Raw genomic sequence first — 20231 nt, forward strand, 5'->3', positions numbered from 1 at the left:
TTGTCTCGTCTGTCTGGCTGTGACCTGTGACCACCCTGTGACGAGGGCGGGGAATGGAATTGTGGACGACAGTCGACAGCTGTAAATGAGCGCGTTTTTCAGTGTGCGTGTGCTTTGTGCGCCGCGTTGTCGCCGTTCACGCACTGTGCGCCGTGGGACCGTGTGCGTGTGACCCCGCACCTGTGTGCGGCTGACCCAGTTTCACCGGCGGCCGTCATCGTCTGACTGACACGTGTCTCCGCTCTGCAGGGCCACTCCGACCTTACAGCACGTGTTGTACGCCGACCCGAGCTTCACGCACGCCAACGAGGTGCACCTGAGGCTCGGCCTGATCCACAAGGTGTGCGGAGAGTTTAAGGCCGCCTACAAGAGGTTTCAGCTAGTGCTCAACGACTCGACCGAGTGCACGCTCTCCCGGCACGAGAGTGAGTATTGGGGCAGACGGGGCTGGGGGCAGGGAAGAGGGGCGGGGAGTCAGATGTATTGCACGCGTATTGTGCAGGCTCGTGCGTTGTGTACGTAGGTCCTCTTGCTTGGAGCTTGCATGTAGTATTTGGCACTTATTTGGCGTGTCGAATGCAGCACGTTGTTTAGTGTTTCACTACCCACCCGTTCACACGCTCTTGCGCTAGCCTCTAGGCAGTGAGCTTTTGATTCACAATCGCCAGTCTGGCTGTTGCACTGAGTGGGGCACCCACTATCCACTACTCAGTACCTTCGGCACGGCAGAATTCATTGGCATAATATAACGTGACGTTGAAGTGACATTAGGCGGTGTCACGGCCGATAGGTCCGCACGTGCTGACACCCTCTGGCCCAGTTTGCAGCCATTCTTGGCACTGGGGGCAGGCCCGTCCGTCACTCAGTGTCTGTCAATGTGTCCGTCCGTCAGTGTGTCCGTAGGCCGCACGATCTAGTGGATTCGTCCGTCCGTTTGTCCGTCAGTATGAGGCCGCTCCGGGCGGATCGATACGCCGGCCTGTCCACGGTACCACCGTCCATTCCACCTCCGCTCCCTGTCTCTGCAGGAGAGAGTTGAGTACAGCAGGGTAGAAGTTCAGTAGGTCTGCCGGGGGTGATTAGATGTTCCGTGCCAGACAGGGTTACCGTACTCAGTGAATCCCCAATCAGCTAGGTCACGGGGTCTATGGGGCGCTCGGTTCACACCTCGAGGCGAGCACGTCGAGGAAGCTCGGTGTACCGCGCGTCACGGGCTGTTATGATGCGTCAAGGACGTCACGGGATGGCGCCGGGGATGTCCGGGAAAATGTGACTCCGTGGGAGGGACCGGGGAGTTTTCCCTGCAGGCGCCGCCTTGGTGGATGATGTAGTGTGTCTCGTAGAACTCTGAAGGATTGTCGTCAATGACCTGATCGCCTCACCTGCATCGGAAAGCTGTAGGTCAGGAAATTACGTGCGGCGGGACGTTCGCCGAAAGCGCCGTTCGCGTTAGCGTGGTCCGTTAGTGTGAGCACTCGGCGCGCGGACCGTGACAGCGGCCCGGCGGTTTCCGTGAAGTGCTAAGCCGCGTTGATAGCGTGCTGTTCGATGAAGCTATTACAGGCGCGGCCGAGCTGGACTGCGGGCTAGGTGTGAACGAGTGGCCAGATCGGAGCTGGCGGAGCGCAGGACACTGAGAGGGTCAGAATATAGCCGTACCGTTACAGTTACCGTATTAGCGAGTATACTCGGGTTGCGTAACGAAGAAATCCATTATAAGTGAGAGCAGAAATACCCTTTCAACAACGCGAGTGTATTTCTGTACCGAAAGACGTCAGCGAAGGGGAATGGCTATTCCAACATCCCCCCCCCCCGCCCACCGGTTCTGCTAACACCTTGGCGGTATTTCTGTACCTACTACCTTTTGACGTCAGTAGACACTTCTCATGACTGGCCGCCCACGGTACCGATCGATTGACAACTCGGCTCGAGTCGTGTCTCTGAGTTTCTGCCATTTTTTCCGCGTCTGGCCGGTGGCGGCGATGGGGCAACTGTTGGCCGCTGACTGCAGTCTGGAGCCGTGCCGGCTAGCAACGCTGGCGCCGCTGCCAAAGATCGACCTGTGGCCGCTCAGCCGGTGAGACCATCGCCGCCGGGTCGGGAATAGACCGCCGAGCACCGGTCGGTGCACTGCCAAATCTCGGCCACTGCTGCTGGGAGCCAACCGGCAAACGTCGGGCCGCCGCCCTCCGCCCACCGCGCGGCATCCACCGCCCGTCGCCGGCCCGCGGTGTGTATTCCAAACAAATCTGCCACGCGCACCGCCGCGCCGTGCCGTCTGCCGGGATCCTGGTCTGGCTCTGTCGCCACCCTGCCCTGCCCCCTCCCCCGCGGCCCCCCTTCCAGCAGGCAGAGACCACTCCTGTGGTCTCTCCCACTGAATGTTACTCCCTCAGTTCCCCAAGCCTACTGTGCTGCGTCATGTCAGGTACTGAATTGTGCCGTCAGCACCGCTCATATATCGGGAAGGAAAACGGACGGGAAAGCGACCTGTTGGCAGCTGTGCTAGGCTGATGACACGGGAATCAATACGGGAAGACCGCAGTAGAAGCGGGGTTAACTGATGTAGGTACGGTAACTATGGATAACGCTGACACCTCGTACAATTCCTCACACCTCTGTGGCGGCTCTGACTGGTGTTTATCCTGTGCGAACTAGAGGGCGTGCCGCGCCGTGGACTCTGGACCGATTTGGTCACACCAGTGATCAGGACCGAGTGCTTACGTTTTCGATGACCATCACGGGCCGCCGGGCCGGTCGGTGCCGGCCGCCGGCCGGTCGTTGCTAGCCGCTGGCGCTGGACCCGGCGGCTATAGATAGCCGGTGGCGGCCGCTGCCGGTGCGTTCACCGACGACCGGTGACGTCAGACTGGGCCAGTGACGTCAGTGACGCCGAGTGATGACGTCAGTGGGTGTGCCGCTCATGGGCGGGGCAGGAGGGGCGGGGCTGCACCACGATAGTGAGACCGTCGTCCTGTTAAACAAACACAACTGACGGCGCCCGCCGCAGTTCGCCGCAGACTGCAGAGTCCCGCCAGCAGGCCTTTGGCTGAGCTATAGGCTCTCCGCCAGCGCCTGTGGCTGCGCTAAGCCCTTATGAGACTCGTTGTCCGGCACCGGTCCCCTGAGTTGTCAGGAATGCCGACGCCGTCGCGATGCGCGCTGGAATGCCACGCGGCTGTGCGGTCGCGGTCGCGGTCGCTCGGTCGTGGTCGCAGCTCGCGGTCGTAACAGTACTCCCACCAGGACTGGCAGCATTCATTGGCACTCCTAGGCAACCCTCGCGTCACCTGTGACGTCGCGTCACCTGTGACGTGGGTCTGTGACCCTGGACTGATGACGGTGGACGGTGCAATGATCTGCCGCTGGCTCGGTCGGCGTCGGGCGTGATGAGATGATGAGATGGCGCCGCCCTGCCAGGAATATCTCGCCTCAAAGCGCATCGTATGACCGCGGTATTTACCGTGAGGCGTGTTTAGTGTTTACGTCAGTTTCCAGACAGTGATCAGCGCTCTTTGAGCGACCGCCCAGAGTTTACGTAAAAGAGGATTGGTTTCCTGGTATGTCTTTGAGGCGGTTTAAAATGTGGCAATTTAAAGTATTATTCAATATAACTCGAGGCTATGTCTCCCTCCTTCTCGGTCGTGGAGCGATAGCGACTCCGCCTGAGCTCGGTGCAGATATGTTATCCTTCCACTTCACTGTGAGCCTGGGACGCCGGTGGGGAACAACCGCGTCCGCCCTGCCCATCCTGATAGCCTATGTTCCGTCAGTACGGCCCCGGATCGGCCGCGTTCAGTACCCGCGGCGCGTTCAGTGTCAGTGTCCGCCACCTATGTGACAGTACATCGGGAAGGTCACTCGCCCGGCCCGGTAGAAGGCAAGGGTTAGTTTTTATGCGGCGCGTTTGGTGTGGTGTGTCGGATCTAGCGGTAGTTTCCGTGAGTGAAAACTTTGGCTGACGAGGAAGTTTTACGGTATGTAGCGCGACATTGAGCGTTACCGGTATTCGTGACCAGGCTAAACAAGTGTCCAAGCGGCGGCTTAGTGAGTTTGCCTTGGATACCATTGTGTATCGGAGTGTCAAGTTTGTCGGAAATCGCTTCCTTGCAGCAATGATGTTTATCAAAGCGCCTACAAACCTATGCCAACGCCAAGACGTTGACCGACTGACGACTGTGTCCGTTTGGTGTTTACCCGTCCCTGCTCTAACACCGTTCTCTCGGTCCGTTTTCAGTTCTGTTTCATATCGCGCACCTGCACGAGGTAGTGGGCCGTCCGCGCGCCGCGCGCCAGCGCTACGAGGCGCTCCTACAGGAGGAGGATCTCTCCGCCTCGCTCAAGGACCACATCCACCGCCAGCTCGGCTGGCTCTTCCACAGCGTCGAGGCCTTCGGAGAGAAGGCGCGTCGAGAGGAGCAGGCCGTCACGCACCTGAAGCGCGCGCTCGAGTTCGCGCCAAAATCGTCACGGACGCTGTACCTACTCGGCCGGTGTTACTCGAGCATCGGCAAGGTACACGAGGCGTTCCAGGCGTACAAGCAGTCGGTGGTGTGCTCTGAGGCGAACGCCGACACCTGGTGCTCCATCGGGTGAGTGTTCCGAGCACGCAGAGAAACGTGGTGCTCCACAGGGAAAGGAGGCTCTGTCGGGTTGATGGGGGCTCTACGCAGCACTAGGGTAAAGGGGCCTCTAGGTATGAAAGAATTCCATAGTTATGTAACCCAAATACCGACGAAAAAGCTCATGGAACACCTCCCTGTATGACTCCGCTCTTTCCCCGAAACTTGCCTCATGCGGGCCCCTTTAGTGGATTTCCACTGCTGCGTCACAAATCGTACCCAGACGGCCGGAAAGTCATCTTCCCTTCGATGTTGCAATCAACAAGGTCACTACGTATGTCAGTCATGTGGTCAGACAGGGACGGGTTTGGGCTGTCTGACCAGTACGCGACTGTTTTCATCAGCCACATTGTAAACATGTCTCGGTTTATATCAGCATAACCCGAATGTACTCGTATGTCGGAGTGGAATGATGACAGAAGCCTACTACGCCCTCGCTGCATCCCAGATCATCGGTGGGTTCTTCCTGATACATTGCTGCAGCTCCGCGTCTCCTGCTGTATTAAGTCCTGTCTCATGATTCCTCCGTGTGCACTGTGTACCCTGTTCCGTCTCAGTGGGTATCAGCGAACTGAAGCTCCTCTCCCGTTCCATGTCTGTGCAATCGCACTTCTCAGCCCCGGGTCTCCCCTCCAAGTTTCCCGTGTTTGTCCGGTGGCTGACTGAGCCCGTCCCCGCTCCCCCAGCGTGCTGTACCAGCAGCACAGCCAATATATGGACGCCCAGCAGGCCTACATCTCAGCCGTGCAGCTGGACAAGACGCACAAAGCCGCTTGGACCAACCTCGGACTACTCTACGAGTCCGTGTCGCATCCAAAAGACGCACTCGCCTGCTACATCAACGCGTCAGAGGACGACCCAAAGCTACAACCGCGCATCAAGTTTCTGCAACAGCAGCTAGCCAACGCGCCTCAGCCAGCCGTCAACAGCAGGTGAGCTGGGACCGCGCCCTGACGGCATGTCCCGTGACCGGCCGCGTGCCGTCACGGATGACGTCATCAGACATCTGGTTGGCAAAGTGCGGCTGTTGAGGGGTCTGGGAGGTGGGTTATGGTACCGTGTGTGCCGTACTCGCTGTGCTCTCAGTGGGCGTCGCTCCAGCTCTCTGTTAGTCCGGGCTGCGTTTCCGGTTCCGGCGGCCTCGCCGGGAGGGGGAGGGTGGGGGCTCAGCGCCGCCGGAACCGGAGCCACCGCCACCGCCGCCGCCACCTCCGCCTCATGGCGTACTACAGCGGGCCGCGCCGCCGGCGGCGCCGAGCGCCAGTCGTGAGCCGGCGGCGGCGGGCGGCGGGCGGCGCGGGACGGCAGTCGGGCGCCGGCAGCGGACCGCGGCGGACGGGCGCGCAGCGGGTGGAGCCGAGCGAACAGTGAGAGCAGACAGCCGGGCCAATGTGCCGGGTGTGTGACAGCGGCGGGATGGTGTCTGTGTGCGCGCAGCCACTGACGGGCGCCGTGTGCCCCCTGACACCCTCCGACAGACCGTGCCGACTGCCGCCCATCGAGGAGGCATGGAATAAGAACACCAGCTCGGAGATGAACCGCGAGACGCAGAAACTGCAGCCGGCCGCGCAGGCCGCGAAATTGGCACAGCAGCAGCAGCAACAGGTCAGTGCCACGGTAGTCGAGACTCTAGACGGACTTGGCGGATAGTGATCTCGGGAATTGTGGACGAATAGTTATGTGGCGACTAATGTGTTCCAACTAAGTAACGGGAACTCAGACTAAGAATAAGGACGGGGTACGGCGAATGGAGGATGTCTGGGTAAACGTTACTGTGTTTAATAGGCTTAGCAGACATCCGCCGTCCCTAGTATTTCAGTAAGCGTTTCTGTCTAAAAAGGCTTAGCTAACTAAATGACTTATGATGGACTATCGTATATATTTAAGTAAGCACCGTTTCAGAGGTATCCTTATAAGCCTCAGACACTTTCTTTGTGATTGATGACTATGGCTCATTTTCTCAAGAGCCAGAAGTTTGTCCTTTGCATCCGATCCAATTGCGGCTGTTTTCATTAGTTAATTTTATTCCGGTTTGCTCTGTTTGATCCGGGGATCTGATTCCGGCTCTGACGGCAGACGTTGGCATCCCGCGCCCCTCTGACGTCTATAAGCCGATCTGGGAGTGGGAACATTCTCCTGGCTGTGATTCTCGGAATGTAACTACTCTGTGTCAGTGTGTGCTCACTCGGATACTTCTAAACACTCGGACTATTCTGAGCTCCCCTAGATAGATAGATAGATGTATTCGAACAAGATCCATTATAAAACAATGGCTTTTCACTAGTTCACGTAAGCGAATTAAAACATTGTGGACACGGCGAAACAGACATACCAGAGCAGCTACAATCACGCACATGATGAAGTCAGGTATACCCTACTGCGACTTAACAGCGCGTCTGACTGCAGAACGGAACCCGCACGTTCCGGGCTCCACACCGACACTGTTCAGCAGCCCTACTCCTCGGTAGCACAGCCGTCTCCTCCCTGCCTCAGTTCGGATAGTCGGGAGCGTGTACAGGCTGGCCTGCCTTGTGTTATGGCTGTGGCGCTGATCAGTCCGCAGACCAATAGTCGCCATGATGCTTTCAGGCTGCCCTGAAACTATAACCCGCTCGACCGCACACACAGTGTGATATATCACAAGCTGTTCAGCAGTGAGCCACTGCAGTTGTTCCAGGGACTGAGATACATGGTCATATCGCCTCTTGCCCGTCACTACTCGAACGCAGAAGTTGACAAGTTTTTGTACACGTCGAAGCTGCGTCATGCCACACGAACCATACACTGACAAACAATACCGTAACACACTAGTACATTAAAGGTAGTGTGCCACCTTTGAAAGATTTCCCGTTTTATTTTTCCTAGGATAAGAAGCTTCTGTTTTTACCTAATATCGCAAAAAAATCAAAAATGGGCCTGGAATAGTGCCTTTTTCGCCTAAAAGTTTATCGGTTTTTAGATATGTATAACAACTGTAGTGGGCTCACCTGCAAACAGGCGTCGGGCAACAATCGCGAATGCGGCGCACTTGTGACAATAAGCAAAGGTCATTATAGTGTTACGACCATACGACGTACGGGAATGAGTTATCAGCTGTCTAATCGTAGACAACACAATGTCGAGCCTTAAACTGTAAGCCTGTATTGGTATTGTTTCTTAAATTTGGCTGTCGAACATTAATTTGTGGTTTGAAATATGATTTTATGTAAAATAATTGATATGAAACAGCCGTCTCTTAAGTTATGACCCCATTACACCACACGCAAGTGGCAGAAATGACAATGATCAGCTGACGCATTTTTCTTGGCCGAAGTCAGAGCGCGCGGCCCGACGCACCACGCGTATTTGGAAATTCCGACCTCGACGAGCATCAGAAGCCACCTAACAGGCGTGTTCGAAACCGCAGGAGATGATGATGAACGGGTTTATCGAAACTTGATTGGATGAGCCTATCGGTAATAGCGATTTTAGTGTGTGCATTTATTGTTCATAGTGGTGTGAAATGTGGTTGGGGTACGACCGACAACCCGTCGGGGCGAATTTCGCACTGGGGTACTCAAAATTTGAAGAATTTAAGACGTTTCCATAAGTTTTGAAGGTATGGATAAGTTCTAAAAATCCGGTTCTCCTTATCCGGGTCATTAACTCCATATGGTCCAGGAAAGCTGGCACACTACCTTTAATTACGGTTGTTATTTGCTCGTGCGTGTGTTGCTAGCTCCCGGGCCGCTGGTGAATACCGTGTGCCTCACCAGTGACTCGGTTTGGGAGCATTGTTTCCGCTAGCTCGCGTGTCGGCATTCGGTCTGTGAGCGGTTTGTAAATCGCTCGGTCGCCTTTCGTGACCTTGCCACTGCGCCCGGCGACCGGTGCAGAGACTGACTTTCGGCAGAGGGTGGGAGGGACGGGCAGAGGGCGGAGGGTATCGCGTGTCACGTCTAGCGGTCCGCCAGCCGCCGCACACAGGGCCGATCGCCAGGTCTAGCACGACATGGGCAAAAAAATCGAACTTTGTGGATGTGCAATGAAACCTATACCAATTTGTTCTGAAATGATCATACTACACTGCTGTGGTCTTTGTTTTCCAACACAATTGCTATTTCATGGCGAAAACTCAGCTTAAACACGAACTTCGGAATCGTTTGGACCGAACTCATCCCCCGCACTCTTCGACAACGTATCTTTGATCCGCGAAAACAATCACAATTTGAGGAGGAATTCCACATTTATATACATCAAACGATAGCTCCGGGTCTGCAGAACACACATAACCACATGAAAATGGCGAACTCTTACTTGGTTATGATGTATTGGCACCGCAAAGATTTAAAGACGAAAATATAATTTCACATAATTGATGTCACACACATATAGACTTTTAAAAAAAGTACCGCAGAGTACCGCTTCGAAAATCTCGCTACATGTCAATGATTCATTGCACTACAAGATCCAACAGTCATTTTCTGCGACTTTTTGCGACTTTGGATGTAGCAGCCAAACATCAACCCGCGCCGGACCGGTGCTCGGTGTCAAACGCGCCGGGCCGGGAGGTGTTGATTGAACACTCCCCTTCTAACTCGGCTCTTGGGCCACATAGCGACACGTAGTAAGTGGCATTCGAAAGAGCGCCCGAAATTCCAGATGGAGTAATTAGTCATTTCTAGGTCAGGTCAAAGGTCACGTCACCAGAGGTCATCAAAGGTAAAATGTTGCATTTATCAACACTTATCGAAAACCGGCCCTTAACTCGGGGACCAATAGAGCTACATCGTCGCGGAAAAGTGCATTCAATTGCTCTTTTAGCGGTCTTTCTGAAATAGGCCCTCAGATTTGGCTTAACCCTCGCCCCTAGTGGTGTTTTTCCAGCCGCGAACGTATAGAAGGGGTTCGTTGGACCCCCCCCCCTGCCGCTTCGCCCCTGATCGAGCTAGAGCTTCGCAGAAAAGACGAGCGTGTTGCCCGTGACAAGAGGAAGCTGATGATACCCAATTGTAAGGTCCTAGGTCATCGGTTGACCTTCCAGGTCAGGTCAATGACCCAAATGTCGGGGAAATCGGGACCTGTTAGAACGTCGTAAAGGGTGGCTGCTATGTTTTTTTTTTTAGTGCTGATCACGAATATAAGGTTATTTACGATCAAAGATGATGTCTTCATACATTTAGGCCAGGTCGGATCAGGTCAGGTCAGGTCAACCAGTACCTAAGGGTTTTGCCGGGTATTTGCAGTAGGTGGCAACCGCCTCTGACAGCTTTGTAACATGTTACAAAGGCACCAAATCTACATAGTAAATGTTCAAATGGTTGCTAGATTCGAATTCAGCTCCAAAAACTAGCCTAGAAACATGTAAAACTCGAAAAAGTGAGCCAAGGTCATCAAAGGTCAATGACCTTACCTGACCTTCTGGTGACCTTGACACCCACCCTAATGCATGGGAGCAACATAATATCCCATGTTTGAACGCTTTAAACCAAGAAAAGACTGCAAACCCGCGGCTAATGCGAGCCGACATACGCTGAATCGCGATTCCGGCCAAACATGGTCTCGAAAGAAGGTCACAGGTCAAAGATCATTAAGGTCAGGGTCATGAAATTTTCAGGATAGCTGTAAAAGTAGTCGTCGCGAGGGTACTGAAAGTTTCGTTGCGATCGGCCGCTTTTTACGCGAATTACTCGCGAAAAACCAAGGGTTCCGTTCGAAGATTCAGGCCCTGTCGCGCTAGAATGGCATATCGGCCCACTGTGCGCCGGTTGGTGATAATTGGTGCCGTGGTGAATGGCTGCCATGCGGGTCCCGGTGACCTCTTTGGCATGTGTTCCACGTGGTGCACTGTGCGGCGTGGTGCGGCGCCTGCGCATGGGACCGCAATGGAGGGGTGTGGCTGGGATGCCCGTTAGAGTCGATGGGGAACTCCGTGATTAGCAAGGTGACTTTCCCGGGCCACGGTATAACATGCAATGCCTAAAGCTTGATAGGTTCTGGTTCGGGGGCTGAAGTGGTATGCCTCACTAACTGCTCAATAAATTGTGGATGGATAGGGATGTCCACGGGTATTGGTGGTCCACGGGTCGTAACATAACCGTGTAGAGTGCCGGACGATGACGGGCGACGGCGTTTTATCCGCCCGTTCCATAAAACCATGGTCCTTGGTATGGCTATCGAACCTTGCATGTATGTCCTTATAGTCACAGATAGGGCACCGGCGACCAGCAACCTTGATCTCCATCAGTCTGGAAATGGATTACCTACATATTTGGCGGGTCACATGGAGCAAGCTTCTCCTTATTTGAACTTTGTTTCCTGTGCATCGTTCTCACATTTCGCGATCGTAACCGTCACCGAATTCTGCCCCTTTTCTTGCAGCGTGGCTTCCCGACACCAGGGATGTCGCCTCCACCTTATCCCGGAGCCCAGACAGGCAACGCGGCTAAACGCTTCAAGGTAAGAGACCGCGAACACGCATGCTGAGAGTCACGTGTCAAATGTGAGAATCACACAAAGGCCTGGGCAATTTGTTGCTCATCGCAGATCGACTGAGCGTCAGTTTTTTGTCGATACGTGTGCTTTGGATGGCGTTGAATTGATTGTTGTGTCCGTATGTCGAGCGCTCATCATTGTAATTTGGCCCAATTCATGTCAAATCAAACGTGAGATCTGATCCGTCTCTGGTGGTTCTTGTTAGTCATGCTTATATAATCAGGTATACATACAGCTTATATAATACCATACACCTCTTAGACTATATGCACTAAATGTATAAATACGAGTTATAGTTATAACAAAATTTCGTCCGTTGTTTAATATCTCTGATACATCAATACATTTTTGCATTTCTGACTGGTTGTCTGCATCACTGGGTGTCTGTTCCGTTTGGCTTACCCGATAGAATATCACAGTTGGATACCGATGTGACGATATATTTGTCTGTATTTGTGAGGCTGTAACCCCGAGTGAGTATTTCTGACCGGTCTCTGTCCCTCCTGACAGCCGGGTGAGCCGGTGGAGGCGGCCGGTGTGCCGGCGGCGCTGGCGGCCCAGCGCCGCACACCGCCCCAGTACTACCTGAGTCACCAGCAGCTGCAGCTACTACAGTACCTGCAGAGTCAGAGTCAGCTGAGTCCACAGCAGCAGAGTCAACTCAACCAGCTGCAGCACCAGTATAGGTGAGTGAGGATGTCCGTCGGGCCGTCCGTCCGTCCGTCCGTCCGTCCATCCGTCCATCCGTCCGTCCGTCCGCCCGCCCGTCGTCCGGTCGTATGTTGCTCCTGTATTCCTGCACATTTGCAATCCGCCCCGCCCGACTTCCTCTACGGGCCGGTGCAGGTGGCCGGTGCAGTTTCCCACGCCGGACCTCCATCCGGTAGTTTGACACAGGTCCACTTCATTCAGCGGCACCGCCGGTACATGTAAATATGATGAGCCCCTCCCGCTCTGTAGCCGCCGGATCTGGTCCCTACTATCCACCTGCTATGCTTGAATGGCGAGGGAAATGTTGCTAAAACATCCCCACAAAGGATTGATACGTTAACTATCATATGACGCTTTCTTAGGTAACAGTGGTCGTTAGAGCTTTGGCACCCTAGTAGAGTAGAGTACATTAGTAGAGTAATCTTGAATAAAACAAGATTACTCTTCTAATATTTATTGGTAGCGCCGATATTTTTGTAGCCTCCAAGCATCCCAGTAACAACCACCTCCGCCTTCCCTGCAGGATGATGCAGCAGCACCAGCAGCAGATGCGGCTCCAGCAGCAGCAGCAGCAGGCGTCGCCGCGGTTCCCGCAGCAGGCCGGTCAGCCGCCGGTGGCGTACCCCCCTCAGCAGCAGCAGCCGCAGCAGCAGCAGCCGGCGCCGCCGCCCCCTCCACCTGCCCAGACGGCCGGCTTCAGCAGCTTCCCCTCTAACGGCGGCAGCTCGGCAATAGCTGGCAGCGATGTAGCCAGCATGAGCGAGCGCGAGCTGGCACAGCTGCTCACTCAGAAGGACTTGGCCGCCAGCCTTGCCGAGGATCTCATCAAGCAGTTTGCGCAGACGGGCGACCTCGGCCTGGAGGCGTTGGCCGGCGGCGACACCAAGCCGCTGCTGGACGGGCTGGAGTCGACCCCGGCGACCGAGCCCCAGCGGCCGGCCGAGCCGGCGGCTCCGGCGGCACCGACCGGCGAGCCGCAGCCGGACGCGAGCCGCACCAAACCGCGCCCGTCGGCGCTCACCAGGGCGGACCTGAAGGTGAAGGTGGAGCCGGCGCGCACCCAGCCCTCGTTCCACATCGACATGACGGCCGCCGAGGTGGCCGAGGCGTGTGTTGGTCTGGGTCAGAGCGGCGTCGGCAACCTCTCCATCCTGGAGGAGGACGCTGCGCCGCCGGCGCCGGCCGTGCCGCCGCGCACCGTGCTCCGCAGGGACCAGCTGCTGCAGCAGACGCCCTCAGTGTTTGTCGAGAACAAGAAGGAGGCGTTCAGCCCACAGATGCAGGAGTTCTGCCTCAAAAACCCGATCGCCGTCATCCGGGGGATGGCAGCCGCGCTCAAACTCGGTAAGACTTTCCGCGATAACTGGCGAACTTTGCCTGGATAATAGCTGAACTGTATTAGACGCAATTGACGCAATGGATAGTGACAATGCGAATTGTTCGGGTTTTCCTACTCATCACTTCAGACTTTCAGGGCACGGTAGACATGGATGGCTAGGGTTGAGATATTGCGCCTTCGCGGGGTGGAAAGTCAATAGGTGGTGGCGCGATTAGATAGTGTCCTGGGTGGGGCGCACTGAAGTGTATAATTTACGCTGCAGCGTGGTTAAGTGTTGAAGTGTGTACTTTTCGACCGATAAACACTCGCTCCCCCGTGGACTTTGACACATAGTCGGCCGATGGGTGGGGTTGAGTGTGGGTTGCACTTGAACTACAAGTATTAACCGGAATAGCGTCAGCAGTCTGCTTAACCAGGCCTGCTAGATCATATGATTAGATTGCCGCCCTCCCCATTCGACTTTCGCTTGGTATATGGTTCGCCCTGTTCACCAGCTCGTCAATATGTACTGAACACTCAGCGACATTTGACCATACTCAGCATCCCTCAAATTTTGACCTGCCTCCCTCATCTCCATCAGCACTAAACGAGAATGCTCGTTGTACAGTAAGTGACCTGACCACTGACCCCACCGACAGATCTCGGCCTGTTCTCGACCAAGACGCTGGTGGAGGCGCACCCGGAGCACGCGGTGGAGATCCGAACTCAGGTGTGCCAGTCGTCGGACGAGAATTGGGACCCGACCTTCACCAAGAAGGTGTGGGGATGCATGTCGTCGCGCAGCCACCTGACGACGGCGAAATACGCCCACTACCAGGCGGCTACCTTCACCGATAGCCTACGGGTAAGTGGCGGCGGAACGGTCCGAGTGATACCTTGTAGCGGGGTAGGGTTGGTAGCGACTAGCGGGGGAAGGATGGGATGACCTCTAGGTTAGTGGTGGGGAACGGACGGAGGTTAGGGTGAGCTTTGGGCCCGTAATGAGTCGGTAGTATCCGGAAAGGAAGGGCGATCTTTGGGTCAGCTCGGGACGAGAAGAAATTACATGGTCACTATATCATTAGCAGACGAATGGCTGCTGAGCCGTAACTTGAGGGGTACCTGTAGGAACACGGCGGGGGGGGGGGAATTGATTCCGGGGTTGTTAGCGAACCCATCAGCTAACCGGATGTGTGGTAGGATCATTTATAGCGAGAGCGAGGAGGGCGGTTAGTTGAAATTCGTTATGTTTGGAACTCCCGGTTTGGAAGGTCCGGGAGTGTTTCGGTATACACACGGAAGTCTGGGCATTAAAAGCCCTTCGTGAATAGAACATGACTATGAATCTTTATTCATCGGGCTGGTTTAGTTCAACGTTTCATATAAGTCATTACTGTAAATATCGTTTGCATTACATGCGGCAGCGTTATATTTGTTGGCTACTTTCCTTGCTTACAGCGAACTGCTGTGATTTCTGGGGCTGTTAGCGGGGCCGGTAGCTATAGCTGGGTTGGGTAATCTCTCAGGTTACGGCTAGTGTGGGGTACCAGAGCCAGTTGTTTGTTCATGGGTCCGGGTACAGGTCACAGGGGTCGCTGCTCGTGATGCAGTTCAGTCGGAAGTAGATCCATTGCTCGGGGACATCCCGGTGGTCGTTCCTCAGGACTAAACCAGATGTTGCAGTCTCTGACCTTCGATCTGAACCTCTATGACCTGTGACCAACGGTCAGCTGACCGCCGGTCACAGTTTGTACTCAGATTTATTCCTTGCGACGGATACAATGTCGTGACCTTTCCTTGTGACCTGACCTTTCATAATAGGTCGAGCTACCAGTACCATAATAGGTGGTAGCTGTTCTGTGGTGACCTGACCCGGACGTACCCACCTTAAGCTTTGAGGACTTATACTTCCTGTGACCTTTCAATGTGAACTTCAAATGACCTTCCAACTTGAAATCTCCAAAATTATTTTCTGCATTTCCGTACTCTGACCTCAGCGCTCTGTCCTGACCTTTCCTGTCTGACCCTGGCCGACCGTCCACTGACCTCCGTGACCTGCCCCTGACCGGCTCCGTTCTGACCTTTCTTCTCTGACCTTCTCTGATACCCGATCCAACTAGTGACAACCTACTGTTCTCCATTGACAGGAGGAACAGGAGAGCAAGACGACGGCAGCCGCGCACCGCGACTCCGACTCTGACTCTCGCGACTCGTTCTCCAAGTACCAGCGACTGGGCAAGAAGCGCGGCCACAAGACCATCAAGTTCGGCACCAACGTCGATCTTAGTGATGAGAAGAAGTGGCGTCCGCAGCTGCTCGAGCTGATGAAGCTGCCGGCCTTCTGTCGTGTCGTCTCGGCGGGAAACATGCTCAGTCATGTTGGACACCCGATCCTGGGCATGAACACCGTACAACTGTACATGAAGGTGCGTATCGAGCAGTCTGATGGAGGTGGGGAGGGACAGAGAAGGTCATCGCTCCTCCTCTTACCGTGTACTTGTACCGTAAATGATAATGGCGGGCTGCTCTTGCCTTTCCTGGCAACCTTAAACTTAAAGTCACCGAATTCTTATTTCTACTCTGTAGCAATAACCGGTCTGTGTATGTAGGAAAGTTTGGATATGGTTTGAGCTAAAACAGAAACCGTTCACGATGAGTCCCTGGGGAGTGTTATGTTAAGGAATGCCTGATGTAAAGCCGGTTAATCGGCTATTCCACTCTCGAGTTTGTTGCATCATAAGTTATTTCCTCATCTCCCAATGATTTTCAGTACGTCCACACTTCCGTCAGCTTGTCTTTTCCTATACAAGCCGCTAATCGGTCCCTCTTCTTGCCACCGTTCTAACTGCGACCACTCTCCCCTCCTCCAGGTACCAGGCAGCCGAACACCGGGCCACCAGGAGAACAACAACTTCTGCTCCATCAACATCAACATCGGCCCCGGAGACTGCGAGTGGTTTGGTGTCCCAGACGCCTACTGGGGTGTCATCAACAACCTCTGCGAAAAGTGAGTGTCGATCACCGGCTGACTGAGTAGAACGGGCTGGTTGGTGGTGGCTGGTAGGGCCCCGTCAGACAGTCCACGTTAAATAGCCTTGGCAGTCGTTGTCGCGTGATTAAGCTCTGAATGCGATGCATTGTTTGTCGTCAGGTTCGTCTGATGAAATAACAACGGGAATATTCCATTTGCGCACGCAAACAGCTCGTTTTTATCACAGTTCTGCATTCCTGATGATGGGCCAAGTTGATAAGTCATTTTATCGTGCATAGTTGGCTGATTCGCTGTCTAAATCTCCCAACCATACCATCCCAGTTGTATTATCCGTGTAGTTACTAACCCCCGCCCCGCTCCGCCCGGCAGGAACGGCATCTCGTACCTGCACGGCTCGTGGTGGCCAGACATGGACGAGCTGCTGGATCACGGCGTGCCCGTGTACCGGTTCATGCAGCGGCCCGGCGACCTGGTCTGGGTGAACACGGGCTGCGTGCACTGGGTGCAGGCGTCCGGCTGGTGCAACAACATCGCCTGGAACGTCGGACCGCTCACCGCCCGACAGCACCGGCTGGCCGTCGAGAGGTACGAGTGGAACAAGCTGCAGCGCTTCAAGTCGATCGTGCCCATGCAGCACCTCAGCTGGAACCTGGCCAGGAACATCCGCGTCTCCGACCCCAAGCTGCACAGGAGCATCAAGTGAGTGGCTCGGGGCTTATGCGGGGGAGGGTTTACCTCTGTGGCTGTGGGATCAGGCGAAGGACCGACTCCCTGAGGTTCTAGGCTTGGTATAGTGTATTGACATAGGAGCTTCGGTAAATGAAATGGTGACATTTGACGGGCATAGTTTGCTTTGCTAAGGATAGCCACCGGAAATATCGATATTAAGTAGTTGTTCGTCCGTGGATTGTTTAAAGAGCATTGTTCAGTATGTGTTAACGCAAAATGCCAGGGATAGGTCAGGCGACTTAGTATTCTAGAGTAAGAATAGCCTACGGTCTCGCAAACTGTCTTTAAGTAGCGAGTTTCATGCCAAGTCTCGCAATACTCATGGCAGTATACCTAAAAATAGAGCTTGTCGGCTAATAGCCGCCCCCGTGTCCAGCGCCGATTGACCCCGTTACCTCCTCGTCGTCAGGACGGTGCTGCTGAAGGGCCTGAAGCAGGTGATGATGATGATCGAGTTCACCAAGGCGTGCAACGTCGACATCCGCTTCCACGGCCGGGGCAAGAACGAGAGCACCCACTACTGCGGCGTCTGTGAGGTAAGGCTCGATCGGGCTGAGGGGAGGGCGGGACACTGTGGTGACAGGGGACGGGAACGGGGAACACTGCCGTATCTGAAGCCATGCCAAGACGGGAATGTTTCCTGTCCGAACGCTGACTCCGGACGTCTATTGGAGTGCTCAGTTCACGAAAGTAAATGTTTAGGTTTCGTCCGGTTTGCGTCATAGCGCTGTCTGGACCGTGCATTTATTTTCATCACGTCAGTTCACTTACTGACCATGCATCTGGTAGACTTCACTGTGTTTTGCTCGCTTGAAAACATTTTACTCTGCCGCCTATGAACCATTCTCCCACGCCATGATATACTTTGCATACCGACGGTCAATATCCGTTCCAGATTCGTCTAGAACGGATATAATTCTGTTTGAGATTCACAAAGTCTTCCGACGACCCTGGCTACGTTGTTTAACATATTTCCGTCGCTGTTGCATTTTTCCGTCCCCCCGTCTAACTCCCCCGTCTTCCGTCCGTCCTCAGATGGAGGTGTTCAACCTGCTCTTCATCAAGGAGCACGAGAAGCGACACGTGGTGCACTGCGTGGACTGCGCGCGTCGGCACGCGCCCCGCCTGGCCGGCTTCATCTGCCTGGAGGAGTACAAGCTGCAGGAGCTGCAGGACGTCTACGACAACTTCCAGCTGCATGTGGTGAGTCTGGGTGACGCGCCAGGGCGCTGCGGGTCGCTCCTCAGCGAGGGTGAGGTGTCTAGCGTCTAGCGTCTTCTGTGCCTCTGTGCCGTGATGTTGGCAGAAGGAACGTGCCGTTGTTGAATATAAATGATAGGAACGTATTCAATCACCGGCTTCTGCAACTGAAGTGTTTAAATGAATTTGCATACGTTGGGTGAACGGGTTTCTTGTCGAGCCATTATCCATTCATACCTATAGACCGCGAACATGGCTGAGTCATCAATTATGATAAACTGGCGCCGATAGAGATGATTCCAAGCGTTCCAGTGCAGACGGAACTCATACGAACGGTACTCTGCGCTGTCATCTAATCGTCAGTGGCGTCTCTCATGTTCCACCGCCGCTGTTTCCCCGCTCTCCCCAGCCTGCCGGTTGGTCTCGCGTCTCCCCTACTCTCTCCACCTCCTCTGACTCTCTCCCCTCTCTCCCCAGCCGCCGATGGCTCCGCCGGCGTGACAGAGTGCGTGCGGCGGCCACCCGCCCAGTCCGGCATACAGTCGCGCCTCCAGCAGCAACACCTCCTGGGCGCTCGGCTCGCCGGCGTCAGCTCAATAGGCGGCCACCGACCGTCACTGCCAGCCGCGGGCGGCCCCGTGGCGACACACAACTACCTGAGGACGTACCAGAGCTACGCCGCCAGTCGTAGCCGCATAGCACAGTGATATCAAAAGACTCGCGCGCGGAGCGCAGGGGACAGAGCGGTTTTGTAGTGTTGTTCTATTATTAGTGGGAGTTTGAGATGTCTCACAAACGATAGCCGGTAACGCGTCGGTCGCCGGCCGCCTATACAGAGCCACTGCCATCAGACAGATTACCCTGTCTGCGCCACAGTTCAGCGTCGATCTCCGCTCGTCAGAGGAACGAGTGACAGCAATTGTCCCACGCAGCCGCACCGCCTCTGCTGAGAAAACTATCGCGTGTGAGCGACTTGTTGTAGTTGTCCCAGCTGCCGTCAGGGCGGCGCCACCGTGCAGTCTGGTGTACATGCGTTCTGTACATATGTGTAGATGTTTATACGGCGGCGAAATCTGCCCCTCGCGTCATTTGTAAGTGAGCAGATCCTATTTATTTGACATGAATTACATCTCGCCATTGAATGGACTGAAGAAGGCATCCTCTCGATCTCCATCGCGCACGACTGAAAATGGCCGCGCCTGTACCATAAGACATATGCGCGCGCGCCACGTGTTTGTATGTATGTATGTTTGTGTGTCAGCGTTCACCCGGGGCGTGTTGTATGTCTCTGTGTGTGTCGTCCAGCGCGCGGGCGCTGTGTGTTGTGAGCGCCCGCCACCGCGCCTGGCCGGCCGGCCGGCCGGCCCTCCTGCCTTCACCAGTACACAGCGCGAGCGAGGCGGGGCGGCGGCCCCTACCTCAGACCGCCCGGCCGCCGCCCGTCGCCGCCAGACGTCAATACAGGCCACGGAGAGACGGAACGGAGTGTGTGTGAGACGGTGGACAGGCGACAGTCAGACGGAATTGGGCACAGATGAGCGAGAGTTGCGAGGGAAGGAGAGGCGGGAGTCTCTGGGGTGTCACAGTCAGCTGAAGAGTGGTGATCGAGGGCACGTCCCTAAAAATCGACTGCACGATTTGCGCGATGCACACGAGTAGTGGGCGAGGTACGATTAGTTAACGAGTGGTGGATGAGATATGATTCAGACACAAGCGAGACTATGGTTGGGACAGGAGTGGCGGGGAGGGTATGATTGGGACACGAGTCGTGGGCGAAGGTCTTTTTTTATAAATTTAGCTCGAATGTTTGAATGGACGGATTGACAGAGCCGGAGCCTACGCTAAACAGAGCTTGTTGCGTAGATCCCGACCCCTACCGTCCGATCGCGCAATTCCGGGTAACGGGAGAATTTAGATGCCAAAGTTTAACGTGCCCTTCAAAGCCGGACACGGCCTGTCCCACTCCACTGACTTCAACTGGCTGCGGCTGCTCCCACCAACCGCAGACCATCCCCGTCAGGAGTCTCAAATATCGAGCGCCGGAGCGTCTCGACCCCGGGCTCTCACTACCGGGAGTCCAGCGCTCTACCAACTGAGCTACGGGACAGGCTAAACTGGTGAGAAACATATCCGAGTGCCGGCCACTGGGTGTCTGGGAAAATGAATTGAAGGGGAGTCGCACAAA

General features: G+C 55.1%; 1 protein-coding gene across 1 annotated transcript; it reads left to right on the forward strand.

Moving 5' to 3' along the window:
* Positions 1–229: 229 nt before the first annotated feature.
* LOC122364366 (lysine-specific demethylase 6A-like) lies at positions 230–19523 on the forward strand (the record flags this gene model as incomplete). Its single annotated transcript, XM_043334670.1, has 14 exons — positions 230–425; positions 4238–4592; positions 5309–5554; positions 6101–6227; positions 10983–11060; positions 11607–11782; positions 12331–13151; positions 13785–13990; positions 15273–15551; positions 15996–16132; positions 16487–16816; positions 17256–17382; positions 17882–18049; positions 18524–19523. Coding segments are annotated over 14 exons (3270 nt in total), but the record flags the coding sequence as incomplete, so codon positions are not given.
* Positions 19524–20231: the final 708 nt, after the last annotated feature.

This window comes from Amphibalanus amphitrite, unplaced genomic scaffold (assembly GCF_019059575.1).
Source record: "Amphibalanus amphitrite isolate SeventyFive unplaced genomic scaffold, NRLGWU_Aamphi_draft 000672F_arrow, whole genome shotgun sequence".
NCBI lineage: Eukaryota > Metazoa > Arthropoda > Thecostraca > Balanomorpha > Balanidae > Amphibalanus > Amphibalanus amphitrite.